Here is a 14,047-nt window from a genome sequence, read left to right as displayed (position 1 = left end):
CTCAAATTTTATTGACTTTTTTTCTCTAAATTTAACTACATTTTTCTCATAATTTAACAAATTTGTTCTCGTAATTTAATGACTTTTTCCTCAACATTTTATCTCGACTTTTTTCTCGAAATTTAACAAGTTTTTTTCTTGTAATTTAATGACTTTATTCTCAACATTTTATCTCGACTTTTTTCTCGAAGTTTTTTTTTTAACAAACTTTAATATCGAGATGGTTTTATTTCTTTATTGTTGCTTGGCCCTAATCCTCTTCCGTTAAAGGATCATTGGGGTCCGAAGTGTCCATCAATTCTGAAGGGCCCTTTGACGTGGCCAGTTTTGAGCACTTCGGTTTGGAACGACTGGAAACGACCCTTCAATATGGCGGCCATGACTGTTTTCACTCCAAAGTGCCCTTCGGAGGGCAATATATCCCGTATGGAACACGTTATCCTTGCGAGTTAAAGTTGATGTAAAATAAAATCCATCATGGCATCAAAAAGATAACTTTTTTTAAAATCTTGAGTTTAGAATCGCACAATGACTACAACATGCTATTAAATGCATGCTGTGTTCTGAGACAGGAAGACGCGCTACTATACTCTGAATGTGCTTACGCTTGTGTATTCAATTACCTCACCCCAAGTTAATCCATGGTTCAACAACAATTTTAATTTCATGGAAGAGTACACAAATACCTGGGGATTGAAAGATTTCTGCATTTTAATGACCTGGGTTACAGTAGGGCTCCTGCCGCCACCGTCTGCAGACTTTTTGTGCAATGGCGCTCGTTCTGACTGGCGAAAATAAACAAACGCTCAGCAATCTATCAATCAAGCGTGTTGCTATGATAACTAATGGTGTGAGGAGGTCTCCCGTCTCCGATGAAGTGCTCTCTCTCCATTAGTAACACCAGCAGGGATTCTCTGGCTCTTCATTCGTCCTGGTCAGAGAAACAAAAAATCGAGGTATGATTTGAACAGAGATGACTGACATGAAACGTACCTCTAAAATGATCGAAAGCCTCGGTGCTTGAGCACATTTGTGATTATCCTTTGGATAGTTGCTATGAATGTTGTGATGGAAATGAAAGTTGTATAGCAGAGAAAGTAAAATTATGTTAAATGTATTCTAATTAAAGGGATAGTTCACCCAAAAATTACAATTCTGTCATCATTTACTCACCCTCACGTCGTTTCAAGCCTGTAAGTCTTTCGTTCGTCTTCGGGAACACAAATGAAGATCGTTTTGATGAAATCTGAGAGCTTTCTGTCCCGCCATAGACAGCTATGCAACTGACACTTTGACGCTTCAAAAAGTTAATAAAGAGATCATAAAACTAATCCATATGAATTGAACAGTTTAGTTTAAATTTTCTGTAGAGACTCAGTCTCTATTTATGATGAACAGATTGAATTTAGGCTTTTATTCACATACACACATTCACGTTTAAAGGTTTAGTTCACGTCAGAATAAAATTTTCCTGATAATTTACTCACCCCCATGTCATCCAAGATGTTTATGTCTTCAGTCGAAAAGAAATTAAGGTTTTTGAGGTTTTTTCTCCATACAGTACAAGGGGTTGAAGGTCCAAATTGCTGTTTCAATGCAGCTTCAAAGAGCTCTACATGATCCCAGCCGAGGAATAAGGGTCTTGTCCCTCGAAAGGACTGGTCAGTTTTTTTTTTTTATACAAATGTATATACTTTTTAGCCACAAATGCTTGTCTTGCACAAGCTCTGCAATGTGCCACGCATTATGTAATCATGTTGGAAAGGTCACACGTGACGTAGGCGGAAGTACCACGGGCGAAAAACTCCATCTCATTTTCTCCTCCAACTTAAAAACCGTCCGACATTTGACTTAGCCGTTTGACTTAGTCTTTGTACGTTTGCTTTGTAGACACTGGATCGGTACTTCAGCCTACGTCACGTGTGACCTTTCCACCGTGATTACGTATTGCGTGGCGCATCGCAGAGCTATTGCATGAGAATTTGTGGTTAAAAAGTATATTTAAATTTGTATTTTTTTTTTTTCGTTTCGCTAGAGAGCCCTTTGAAGCTGTACTGAAACTGTAATTTGGACCTTCAACCTGTTGAACCCCAGTGAAGTCCACTATATGGAGAAAAATCCTGGAATGTTTTCATCAAAAACGTTAATTTCTTTTCGACTGAAGAAAGAAAGACAAACTTCTGAAGATGAACTAAAGTCTTAAGGGTATGGAGTGACATTAGGGTGAGAACAGGATTTTTGGGTGAACTGACCCTTTAATTAACCCTGTTTTGGTGTGGGTCAGTTTAATCAATTTTTTAAACTTCTTAGTTAAATTATATTATTTCTTCTTGAATCTTTGTTCTCAATTAGGGTAGTGAATGTGCATGCAAAGTTTACACAGATGCATTTTGGAAAGACTATGAAATCTCATGACTACGAGGGTCCAGTGGACCGCCATTGGTTTCAATGCAATTTAAAATATGAATTTAAAAAACTGTATACTCCAACTTTACTCAAACGTGAAGACTCATCAAAGGAAAATTCAAAGGAAATAAAACATTTTTGGTTATTTTTTGGATCTCAGTCTGTTACAGCACTTGCATATTTTATGCTCACAATTTTTTGAGAACCAGACAACAAAAAGTACGGAAGAGGATTAGGGCCAAGCAATAATAAAAAAATAAAACCATCTCGAGATTAAAGTTGTTAAATTTCGAGAAAAAAGTCTAAATAAAATGTTGAGAATAAAGTCATTAAATTACGAGAACAAATTTGTTATAAAACCATAAAACCACGACTTTTTTCTCATAATTTAATGAGTTTATTCTCAACATTTTATTTCGACTTTTTTCTCGAAATTTAACAACTTTAATCTCGAGATGGTTTTATTTTTTATTATTGCTTGGCCCTAATCCTCTTCCGTAAAAAAGGCATAGTTTATTGACACAGAGTACAAATAGTAATTAGCAGAATTTACACTAAGTACAAATGCGTTCTATAGTTTGATTATAGTCATTTGCAAATATAGCCACTGAAAGTATTCATAACATCAAAGAAAGCTAATTTTGAACAGAAATATGGGGGTCAAACTGACCCCTAACACAAAGGGAGTTTATAATTTCATTTTTTTTGTTGTTGTTGTTTTTTACACAAATGTATTATTACATCAATGATAATATGAATATATTATCAAGACAGCAAAAGGAATAAGCTATAGTGGAATCTGCACTGATGTTATAACTCCTGTTTGTGTCCAGACAGACTTGTGTCCAAAATGTGTAAACTTGCTCCGATATTGCAAGAATAAGGAAAAAACAAAGCTGTCCCTGGTAGAGGCTCATTAAACTCAACTCAGACCATTTTAAATGCTAATTCTGCACTGGCTCGTGGGCATTCTGCATTAATGCCTGCACTTTTTTTCTGAAACCAGAAGACTGGAGAGCATCACATGAATAACAAACATTGAGTATAAATTAAATTGGAGATTTTGACTGAAATGACTTTGAGCATCTGATTTAAATTTAAAATTCCAAATGCAAAGCCCACTTTGGAAAATGAAATGGAATTTGTACTTCAGAGCCATCAACTCTCTGGGTTGTTTTTATTCTATAACAAGCACTTATTATGATGAGAGCTATTAAAGCGGGCAGTAGAGGAGACCATGCCAGCAGCGTTTGCAATGTCAAAAGCTTCTGTGAAACGTCCAGCCGACGGCCTCTCTCTTCATAAAGAGGCTTTTCAGCAGGTTCTGCCAATGGTCAGATTATGTTGTTGCTTTATCGGGCTCGCGGACAGAGCCCCGCCGAACCCCTCACTAAGAAGCGGTGCACTCAGTCTCTTATCGACAGGTGGAGGAAAATATTATGAATACAGTTGACGCACACACGCCTGCTGACATTTCCAATCAATAGGCCTTTATAATTGATCAATCTGCTGCAGCTCCAAACTTCTAAACTGTTTCAACAAATAGCTTCAAACTAAATAGTTTTCACAAGACAAATCGGTGAGCCTAAAAGGGCATCATTAGATATTAAAGCAGAAGCAGCAACTTGTCTGTGCTGGCCTTGGGCGTTCTATTTAGAGTCAGTAATAAATGGTTTGCTCACCAGTATCATCTGTCGCCCTGCCTTGGCAGTCACTTACGCTTTTCTCTCAGGGATTTTACCATGCATAAAACTACAGCAGAAAGCCTAAATTGGCTCATACGAGATGATATTTAAAGGGATAGTTCACCCAAAAATGAGAATTCTGTCCCCTCAAGTTGTTCCAAACCTGTATGAATATCCTTCTTCTGTTGAACACAAAAGAAGATATTTTGAAGAATATACCCATATTGTGTTCAACAGAAGAAGGATATTCATACAGGTTTGGAACAACTTGAGGGGACAGAATTTTCATTTTTGGGTGAACTATCCCTTTAAGGTAAATATTAGGAACAGCAAAAACAGCCAAAAAGCTGTAGAATGTCCGCACCAAATATTGGAGTTAGTAGATAAAAAATACGTTGGTGCACAAGTTTATTATTATTATTTTTATTAACTAATGTTAACAAAGATTAATGGTAACAATTTAAAATAAGTTTTATTAGTTAACTACATTAACATGAACTAATCATGAACTGCACTTATATAGCATTTATTAATCTTTGTTAATGTTCATTTGCTATGAATGTTGTGATGGAAATGAAAGTTGTATAGCAGAGAAAGTAAAATTATGTTAAATTTATTCTAATTAAAGGGATAGTTCACCCATAAATTACAATTCATTTACTCACCCTCATGTCATTCCACACCCGTAAGACCTTCGTTCATCTTCAGAACACAAATTAAGATATTTTTGATAAAATCTGATGGCTCACTGAGGCCTGCATTGACAGCAAGATAATTAACACTTTCAGATGCCCAGAAAGATAAAGACATAGAAATTGTTGAATAAAGTCGTTATTTTGTTTTTTTTGGTGCACAAAAAGTATTCTCGTCGCTTCGTAACATTGAGGTTGAACCACTATAGTCACATGAACTGTTTTAAGCTTTAGTACCTTTCTGGGCATTGAACGTGTTAATGATCTTGCAGTCAATGCAGGCCTCACTGAGCCATCGGATATCATCAAAAAATATCTTAATTTGTGTTCTGAAGATGAACGAAGGTCTTACGGGTGTGGAATGACAGGGTGAGTAATTAATGACAGAATTTTCATTTTTGGGTGAACTAACCCTTTAATGTAAATGTGAGTAATATTTCAGTTTTTAAACAAATGTAGCCTAAGTGAACATGAGACTTCTTTAAAAAACATAAAATCTTACAGACCGCATACTTTTCAATGGTATTCTATGTTTGTACATAAAATCAAATATATGCATTTAGGTTTTAAGTTTCAAAACGAATAGCATTATGAGGCTATCCTCAGCATCTCTCAACCCCTTCTGTATCTGCTCAGACATTAGAGACCATTAAATACCCACTTAAACACAGAAAGCCGAAGAGCTCTTCCATTAACTGTGCTGCTTAATGTACATTACAGAGCAGACTTCATAAAAGTCGTGTTTTTAACTTCCTTGGTGCATCTTGGGCATATATTAAGTGAATAAATTAAAAACCTCCAAAGACAGAGAATATTAAACATTTGGAAACTATTTATTGAACATTTATAATCAAATATCTGTTAAATACATCATTTAATCTTATTCTTTATGCCTGAACGGCAAAGAATAGCAATATTTACACTTTGTATATGGAATGTTGCATGACACTTTAAGGCGCAAAGTCTTTTGGCTTTCATTTGATTGGAACAACAGTGAAAGAAAAAGGTAATGAAATGGTCAAGAAGGGTGAAAATCATGATTATTCAAGCTAAGAGTAAATTAAAATGTCTTGAACTCCTCATTTCAACTTCCTTCAAATGAGGCAAACGTTTATAAATTATACTTTCAAAAGACAAAATCTTTGTATATTACACAAAACAGGCTCCACACTCCCGCACACATCACAGCTGCGTCTCCTAGGCGACGGTTTTGAAGGTCTGCAGTATCAAGTTAGTTTGGTGGATAAGCCTGTTGGCACTGATAAAGACGATTATTGCCCTGCGGACGAGAAAGAGAAACGTCAGTGCTCGGGATATCAATTGGCCCATCATTTTTCATTGAGAAATGCACTTTCATAGAAGATCTGTAAAACAGATGTCTGCTCGAAGCATAAGCACTGCACTTTGAAAAAACATCCGTCACTGTCTGCTTGCTTACTTTCCATCTCTGAAGTATGTTTTCAGTGTATCACTGAAGCTTTTGGAGTACTTCACAAACTCCTTCTTTTGGTGTTCAAGTGTCTGGGAAAAAGAAGAAAAATATATCTCCATATTAGACTTCAATTTTAGTAAAAATAAATAATAATAATAATAATAAAGCATGTTAATATGACCATTAAAAGAATTTTCCAGCAAGTTGAGATCAATTGACAGCATTTGTGGCATAATATTTATTATGCAAAAAAGTGACATCCCTCATTATCTTTATAAAGAAAAGAGGTTACAGTGAGGCATTTACAACAGATGTAAAAGGAGGCAATTTTTGGATGGTTTAAAAGCAGAAATGTGAAGCTTATAATTATATAAAACATCTTACATGATTTTTTTTTTTCAGTTAAAACTTGTGTATTTGAGATCGTTCATTTACAACAACATTTCATTTTTAGTCATTTAAAGCCTTTAGCTATTAGGTTGCCATGGCAACAAAGTTCTAAATTGACAACTTTACACAAATGTTTTCTCCAAGCGTGTTGCACAAGTCCTGAAAAGTGAAGCCAAAGCATTTTGATCGCTCCCAGGTGGTTGGTCCCTGTACAGGCCATAAACCCCGCCCTCTCCATGTAATTTAATGGGATGCAAGACAAACTAAACAATTAAAAGGGTTTTCCTCACCCCGTGTCATCCAAGATGTCCATGTCCTTCTTTCTTCAGTCGAAAAGAAATTAAGGTTTTTGTCCTACGCCTTTCCCTATTCTACTTACGGAAAAAATGGAACAGGCACTGCGTTCGTTACGTAAGTTGAATAGGGAAGGTGTAGGACATTCAGCGTAAGCTTTTTGAAGAATACGAAAGTGCGTTTTTGGCGGAAGCACATGGAAGGCGATCATTTGTTTATATAAAGCATATACATGTACATTTTTTTTGAAAATGACCAATCGTTTCGCTAGATAAGACTCTTATTCCTCGTCTGGTATCATTTAAAGCTCTTTGAAGCTGCACTGAAACTGTCATTTTGATCTTCAACCATTTGGAGGCCATTGAAGTCCACTATAAGGAGAATAATCCTGGAATGTTTTCATCAAAAACCTTCATTTCTTTCGACTGAACAAAGAAGGACATGAACATCTTGGATGACATGGGGGTGAGTAAATAATCAGGAACATTTTATTTGAAAGTGGACTAATCCTTTAAAAATTATACTTCAGATTTTTTTTTTTTTCCAAAGATGGTTTCCGTCATTTTTTTTGTAGTTATCACGCTGATGTAAGTTCAAGTGTTCATTCTTTTAAATAAGTTTGGTTATATTTAGCTATTTGATGCTATAAAAATGGGCTGTGACATCATGATTGACAGCTGTGATTCAGGATTTTCAGGAGAAGATTGGAGCTTTAACTTTAATTTCTACATTTACATAACTGTTTATTTCACAGCGACATAATGAGCTGTTCTGCAGTAAACCGTACTAAACAATTCTGCGGGAGTGTGGGCAAGGATTTGATAGCGTGCGGCTCCACTTCATGCCCACTACTGTGCAGAATCGGGTCCCGAAGGGGTTAATAGACACAGACAAATTGTTGTCATTTAGGAATAAGATAGTGTGGGTGTTTGAATTGAGATCACAATCTTTTAAAGATTAATCATGCAGCACTACCTTGCATCTAGTGGAGAGGAAGTTCAGGTCAGTGTTCTAGTGCTTAATGACATGAATTCACATACTGTTAACGTCATGTGAAATAATGAGTATTAACCTTTACAAACTGTCCACATTCACTTCCACTTTTTTGCTATGTCCGTTAAACATTTAACAAGTACGATCACAGTGGAACGTGCAGATCTGTGTGTGTTCGTACTTGTTAAAACAAAAAATGTATGCCATTGAATCATTCAAAAAGGCTGATTCATCTAGTAATTAAATAAGATGTCTTTGAGTGAGTCAATTCAAATTAAGCATTTTTAAATAGACTGCAGCAATTAACATTTTGTCAGAACCTCTAGTAAATGACATTCTTTTGTTTAGTTGATTCAGATTTGTGGGAGAATTGTAATCTCTATTTAAACAAAAATTGTGATTCTCAATTTATCCAGAACTGCACAGCTCTAGAATAATCATTAAGAGCTGTGAGTTGAGCTTAACTTGTATTAAACCCAAAATATTCTTTTAAAAACCATCCCAACTTGCTTGTGCTTGTGAGTTTCTGTGAAATAAGAAATACCTACCCTGCGATTCTGATACTGATATTTCTTAAACACATTGTTGACTGTGTCCAGCAGCTCCTTAATAGCACTGGCGATGTCTCTGTGGAAATCAGCAAGAGGTCAGGAGTGATGAATACATTTATGAACAGCGAAGCACTGACTCAGCAGTCAGGAAGTGGAGAATGGCAAGATAATAGAGGTGAGGCCCATTAAAATGTCTACAAATCTTTCACGTTTGAACATCTCCTGAGGTCTATGTATCCATGTTATTGTCAGCTATGTGAGATTGCTTAGTCGATTAATTGCTGGCTGATTGCTTGATTAAAACTAAAGCAGCAGACTTTATGCTAGGCTATTGGGGGAGGGGGTTGATCTATAGGCTCCAAACGATTTCGACTACAGTTATTGCGTGATCATTACTCTAGTTTGTAGTAAGTAAGTTAAACAAAAGTAGTCATTTAGCAGATGCTTTTATACTAAGTGACTCACAGTATACTTATTACTGGGACAATCCCCCTGGAGTGACTGGAGGTTAAGTGTCATGCTGATTTCTGGGCCAGGGGCCGATTTCACCAGCTGTGCGCAAGTTACAACTTAGCCAAGTTTTGACATAAAGAGGCACCAAGTTACAACTTACGCACTACTAAATACTTTTGCGATAAAACATTTCACACAAAGCATTTCAACAACTTCTGCTCACATATTTGAAGGCTGCTATTGAATCATTGATGGTAAACATCATATTATGCAGCTATGCATAAAGGCAGTGACACACCAAGCCTACGTCAAAGAACTAGCGGCAACGAAAGCTGATGTCTTGCGTGATTTCTGTTCCTCCATTGTCAGCTATGCAACTACCGTTTCAAAAAGTACATAAAGAGATCATAAAAATAATCCTTATGAAATGAGCGGTTTAGTCCACATTTCCTGAAGAAACTCAATCACTTTATATGATGAACAGATTCAATTTAGGCTTTTATTCACAAATAAATATTGATCAGCAAACAAACAGAAGCTCAACCGCAATTCCTTGACGCGTGAGAACAAACCTCATTGGTTGTTGTGGAAGCCGAAACGTGCTGCGTAACACGAGAATGAACCTCATTGGTTCTTGAAGAAGCTTAAATGTGCTGTGTAACACGAGAATGAACCTCATTGGTTCTTGAAGCTCAAACGTGCTGCGTAACACGAGAATGAACCTCACTGGTTCTTGAAGAAGCTCAAACGTGCTGCGTAACACGAGAATGAACCTCACTGGTTCTTGAAGAAGCTCAAACGTGCTGCGTAACACGAGAATGAACCTCACTGGTTCTTGCAGAAGCCGAAACGTGCTGCATAACACAAGAATGAACCTCATTGGTTCTTGCAGAAGCCGAAACGTGCTGCGTAACACGAGAATGAACCTCATTGGTTCTTGCTGAAGCTCAAACGTGCTGCGTAACACAAGAATGAACCTCATTGGTTCTTGCTGAAGCTCAAACGTGCTGCGTAACATGAGAATGAACCTCATTGGTTCTTGCTGAAGCTCAAACGTGCTGCGTAACACAAGAATGAACCTCATTGGTTCTTGCTGAAGCTCAAACGTGCTGCGTAACATGAGAATGAACCTCATTGGTTCTTGCAGAAGCCGAAACGTGCTGCGTAACACGAGAATGAACCTCATTGGTTCTTGCTGAAGCTCAAACGTGCTGCGGAACACGAGAATGAACCTCATTGGTTCTTGCAGAAGCCGAAACGTGCTGCGTAACACGAGAATGAACCTCATTGGTTCTTGCGGAAGCCGAAACGTGCTGCGTAACACAAGAATGAACCTCATTGGTTCTTGCTGAAGCTCAAACGTGCTGCGGAACACGAGAATGAACCTCATTGGTTCTTGCAGAAGCCGAAACGTGCTGCGTAACACAAGAATGAACCTCATTGGTTCTTGCTGAAGCTCAAACGTGCTGCGTAACACGAGAATGAACCTCATTGGTTCTTGCTGAAGCTCAAACGTGCTGCGTAACACGAGAATGAACCTCATTGGTTCTTGCTGAAGCTCAAACGTGCTGCGTAACACGAGAATGAACCTCATTGGTTCCTGAAGCTCAAACGTGCTGCGTAACACGAGAATGAACCTCATTGGTTCTTGAAGCTCAAACGTGCTGCGTAACACGAGAATGAACCTCACTGGTTCTTGCTGAAGCTCAAATGTGCTGCGTAACACGAGAATGAACCTCATTGGTTCTTGAAGCTCAAACGTGCTGCGTAACACGAGAATGAACCTCATTGGTTCTCACACATCAAGCAAACATGCTTGAGCTTCTGTGTACCACAACTGATGTGTGAGTTGATGAATGAATAGTGTGAAATAGTGAATAAAAAGTGAATAAAGTAAATAAAAGCCTAAATTAAACCTGTCAATCATATAAAGTGATCGAGTCTCTTCAGTAAATTTGGATTAAACCGCTCTTAAATCTCTTTATGAACTTTTCAAGCATCAAAGTGTCAGTATAGACTAAAAAAGCCATAACCGAAGTAAATTGCATGCTGTTCTTGAACCATTTGAAGTATATGCGTGGTTTTGTTCTCTTTTGACAGGTATGTGTACCACGGGCGGTAAATTGGAACGCTAACAGGTTAAGACAAGGGACAGGATCCTCACTTTATGGTCTGTAGGAAGCGCACTTTGTCGTTGATCTCGTCTGGGATTTTACTCAGGATATGTTTGAGGGCTCTTGCTTTCTCGTTCAGGTCCTGGAATTCCTGTTCTGGTCTTTCAATCATGTACTCTGTGAAATATGAGTCAGACATAAACCTTCTTAGGTTCAGATACTAAAACGGGTGCACATGATCACAAATATTACTTTGATATTTAGTGGAAAAACAAAAAGACTCTATTGGCCAATCATTACTTGTATTATTTTGAGTGTTATTGCAAGAAAGATCCAGAAATAGGAAAAATGCTTTCTTACCCTCCACATCATCTGCAGCCATGCGCAGTAGTGACTCGATGAAGTTGAGCTCAACGTTCTTCTTCTCCAGTATCTTCAAGATGATATCCTGAGTGAGCCCTGGATTCTCCTTCTCTGCCTTTAGAAGTTGGCGTTGATTAAAGAGAGATTAAACTCACATCGGTAAACCTCACATTATGTTAATAAGTGTGAAATTAATCTTTTTTTAAAAACAAATACATCATCACAAGGCTCAGATGAGGAGAGATAACATGTCAGAGAATAAATACTGTACTATCAGCATGTGCCAGTTGATAAATTGACACTTTCAGGAAGTCTTACTTTGATAAATGCTGCCCGCAATGTCTGTGCTGCTGACAGGTTTATCCTCTCCAACTGTCATATTATGAACAAAGTCAAAATCAGACCAGCATAAGAGACTTTACATTAATAAATCTTATCAATCCCAAGTGTGTGTTGCTCAAATTCATCACTGTGCAGTTAACCGCCCGTAAAGTTTTTTTTTTTTTTTCCCTGTTATATCAAATAAATCAATTAAAAAAAAAATCCAGAACCAAAACATATATACACATGAACAGCACATCAATTTTATGGCAAATAAACACAGCATATTGCCTTACACTAAAGTGTAAATGTGAATACCTCATTGAAGACTGGATACATGACTGCATATAATGTCATAGAGACTATTGAATTTGTCTCAGCTTCATTCTTCATCTCTTCCATTGTCATCCTCAATGGAGGCCCACCACAGGTAAAAATGGGCAGATGAGCCACAAAACTCACTCAGTCCTCTCAAGCGCACTACAATGATCAGAAGGAACATACTGAATTAACCTGTTAACTGTCACCCCCTCTTTTATTATAGACATGAAAATGCACTATCCAAACTAATGGTTGGCAATTTGGCAGATTATTGTAGAAGTGAAATAATGTATGTAAGTGAAACAGAAAAGTTATAGAAGTTTAAGTTTATGAAAATGTAAAAATATAATATTTTATGTTTTACTCTAAAGGAAATCAAAGCCAAAAATCTGAACAAGTTGTGTTCCAAATTTGAGGTTGATATCTATAAAATGAGCTTTCAGTAAGATTTTGTTTGGGCGCAATACCACACTTTTTCACTAGATGACAACCAAGCTTCATTACTGACCATATAAAGGTGCCTCCATTTCTGTAGTTTGAGTGATCTAAATCATATAGTATCGTTATTTTAACAATTTATGAAGTTGACATCCAATATAGAAGTAGTATGGGAAGTTTGGCAGAATTTGATATGAATTCAGCCTCTAATAAACATAAAAACTACATGTTTGTGGGTTATAGAGGGTTATAATGTTGTTGTTTTTTTCTATTAAAAACATTTTCAGAGCTTTTTTTAGGTTTAGTATAGAATATTACTGTTTTAAATATGTAATGGCTGTGGGCCCACCGGTGGGCCAGTGACAATTGACAGGTTAATGGCATAGTAAAAACATCTGATAAATTTAGCAAATGCTTATACGTAAGAACCACATAAGAACACTTTGAAGGAGTCTAACGTTAGTCACCTTGTTTTTGGTCACGATAGTTAAACTATGGTTAATAAATGACTTATCCATTGTAATGGACGGGTTAGCAGGTTATGTAGCAAATGTTTTCTAGGCTCTTGACTGTTAAACTCAATCCCTCGTGTTCATTTCGATTCAGGTTGTTTTTAAACCATCAAAGCCAAATCAAACAGACCTCGTCCTTCAGTTAATCAAGCTTTGCTTATTTCTCAAGTGGATTTTAGAATTAGTAGCCTAGCTTTCATAGCAAGAGAGTAGCCTGCTGGCTATCAAAGTTAGCAGACAGATCTGCTCATCTCGACGTCTGTAGACTTGTAATATGATCACAAGTGTCAGCAGAAATACCTGCTCTCGTCTTCGTCTGCACGTCCCACTGCGGAGAGGTAAGCACTAAATACTTCCTTGATGCTCAGCTAGCAAAATGTAGCTGTGTTTGTTTTTAACTTCGGAAGTCGGAAGTTTTCTGGGTGGTGAGCTGAGAGAAAGTGACGACTTCCGTTTTCTGACCAAGCAGAATGCACGATCTATGGGCGTTTCTCATATATTGTTATGCTTATAATGTAAATATTTTTATTTTAAAACAATAAACATACAAGAAGTTATCTGCATAAACATACAGAAAACATATATATTAGTATGGGCAGAAGAGGAGTAAAAAAAAAGGTGAACATGACCAAAACCACATTAATCATAATTAAAAATAAATAAATCCACATTTGGCTTTGAGAATATATATTAAAAATGTCAAAATATTTCTATTTGCTGTTTATCTAAATTAATAAGTACATTTTCTGTTCAGAAAATGAACAGAGAAGCATAAAAATCCCATAGTTTTATATTTTAATAATATAATACAATAACAGAGCTCATATATGTGACCCTGGACCACAAAAGCAATAAGCAAAAAGCAAAAACCACAATAAGCGTCAATTTTTGAGATTTATACATCATATGAATAAGTTTCCATTGATGTATGGTTTGTTACAGTGGCCATACGCACGTATACGCCGAGTTAAACACTTTAAAACGCCAAACATGATCTAGACTGATGAACAAAAGACTGATGAAAAGAAGGAAAAACATCATCTTACGCCAACATTTATTAGAAGGATTTTTAAGCTCTTCAT

At 36.8% G+C, this 14,047-nt stretch overlaps 1 protein-coding gene across 2 annotated transcripts; it reads right to left on the bottom strand.

Annotated features, from left to right (window-relative positions):
- Positions 1 to 5,526: 5,526 nt before the first annotated feature.
- pdcd10b (programmed cell death 10b) lies at positions 5,527 to 13,398 on the bottom strand. 2 transcript variants are annotated; one of them, XM_067363591.1, is made up of 8 exons: positions 13,266 to 13,398; positions 12,013 to 12,174; positions 11,692 to 11,745; positions 11,371 to 11,488; positions 11,061 to 11,187; positions 8,441 to 8,519; positions 6,222 to 6,304; positions 5,536 to 6,062 (listed from the first exon to the last, which is right to left on the bottom strand). In XM_067363591.1, exons 2-8 carry the CDS (start codon positions 12,100 to 12,102, stop codon positions 5,981 to 5,983), a joined length of 633 nt encoding a protein of 210 aa, XP_067219692.1. In that variant the 5' UTR covers positions 12,103 to 12,174; positions 13,266 to 13,398; the 3' UTR covers positions 5,536 to 5,980. The 2 variants fall into 2 exon arrangements, with proteins under 2 accessions (XP_067219693.1, XP_067219692.1); XM_067363592.1 differs by lacking the exon at positions 13,266 to 13,398 and having other exon boundaries at positions 5,527 to 6,062; positions 12,013 to 12,154.
- Between the last annotated feature and the right edge of the window lie 649 nt (positions 13,399 to 14,047).

This window comes from Chanodichthys erythropterus, chromosome 16, assembly GCF_024489055.1.
Source record: "Chanodichthys erythropterus isolate Z2021 chromosome 16, ASM2448905v1, whole genome shotgun sequence".
NCBI lineage: Eukaryota > Metazoa > Chordata > Actinopteri > Cypriniformes > Xenocyprididae > Chanodichthys > Chanodichthys erythropterus.
The sequence above is the reverse complement of the archived record's forward strand: the minus strand, read 5'-3'. Positions and strand labels throughout refer to the sequence as shown.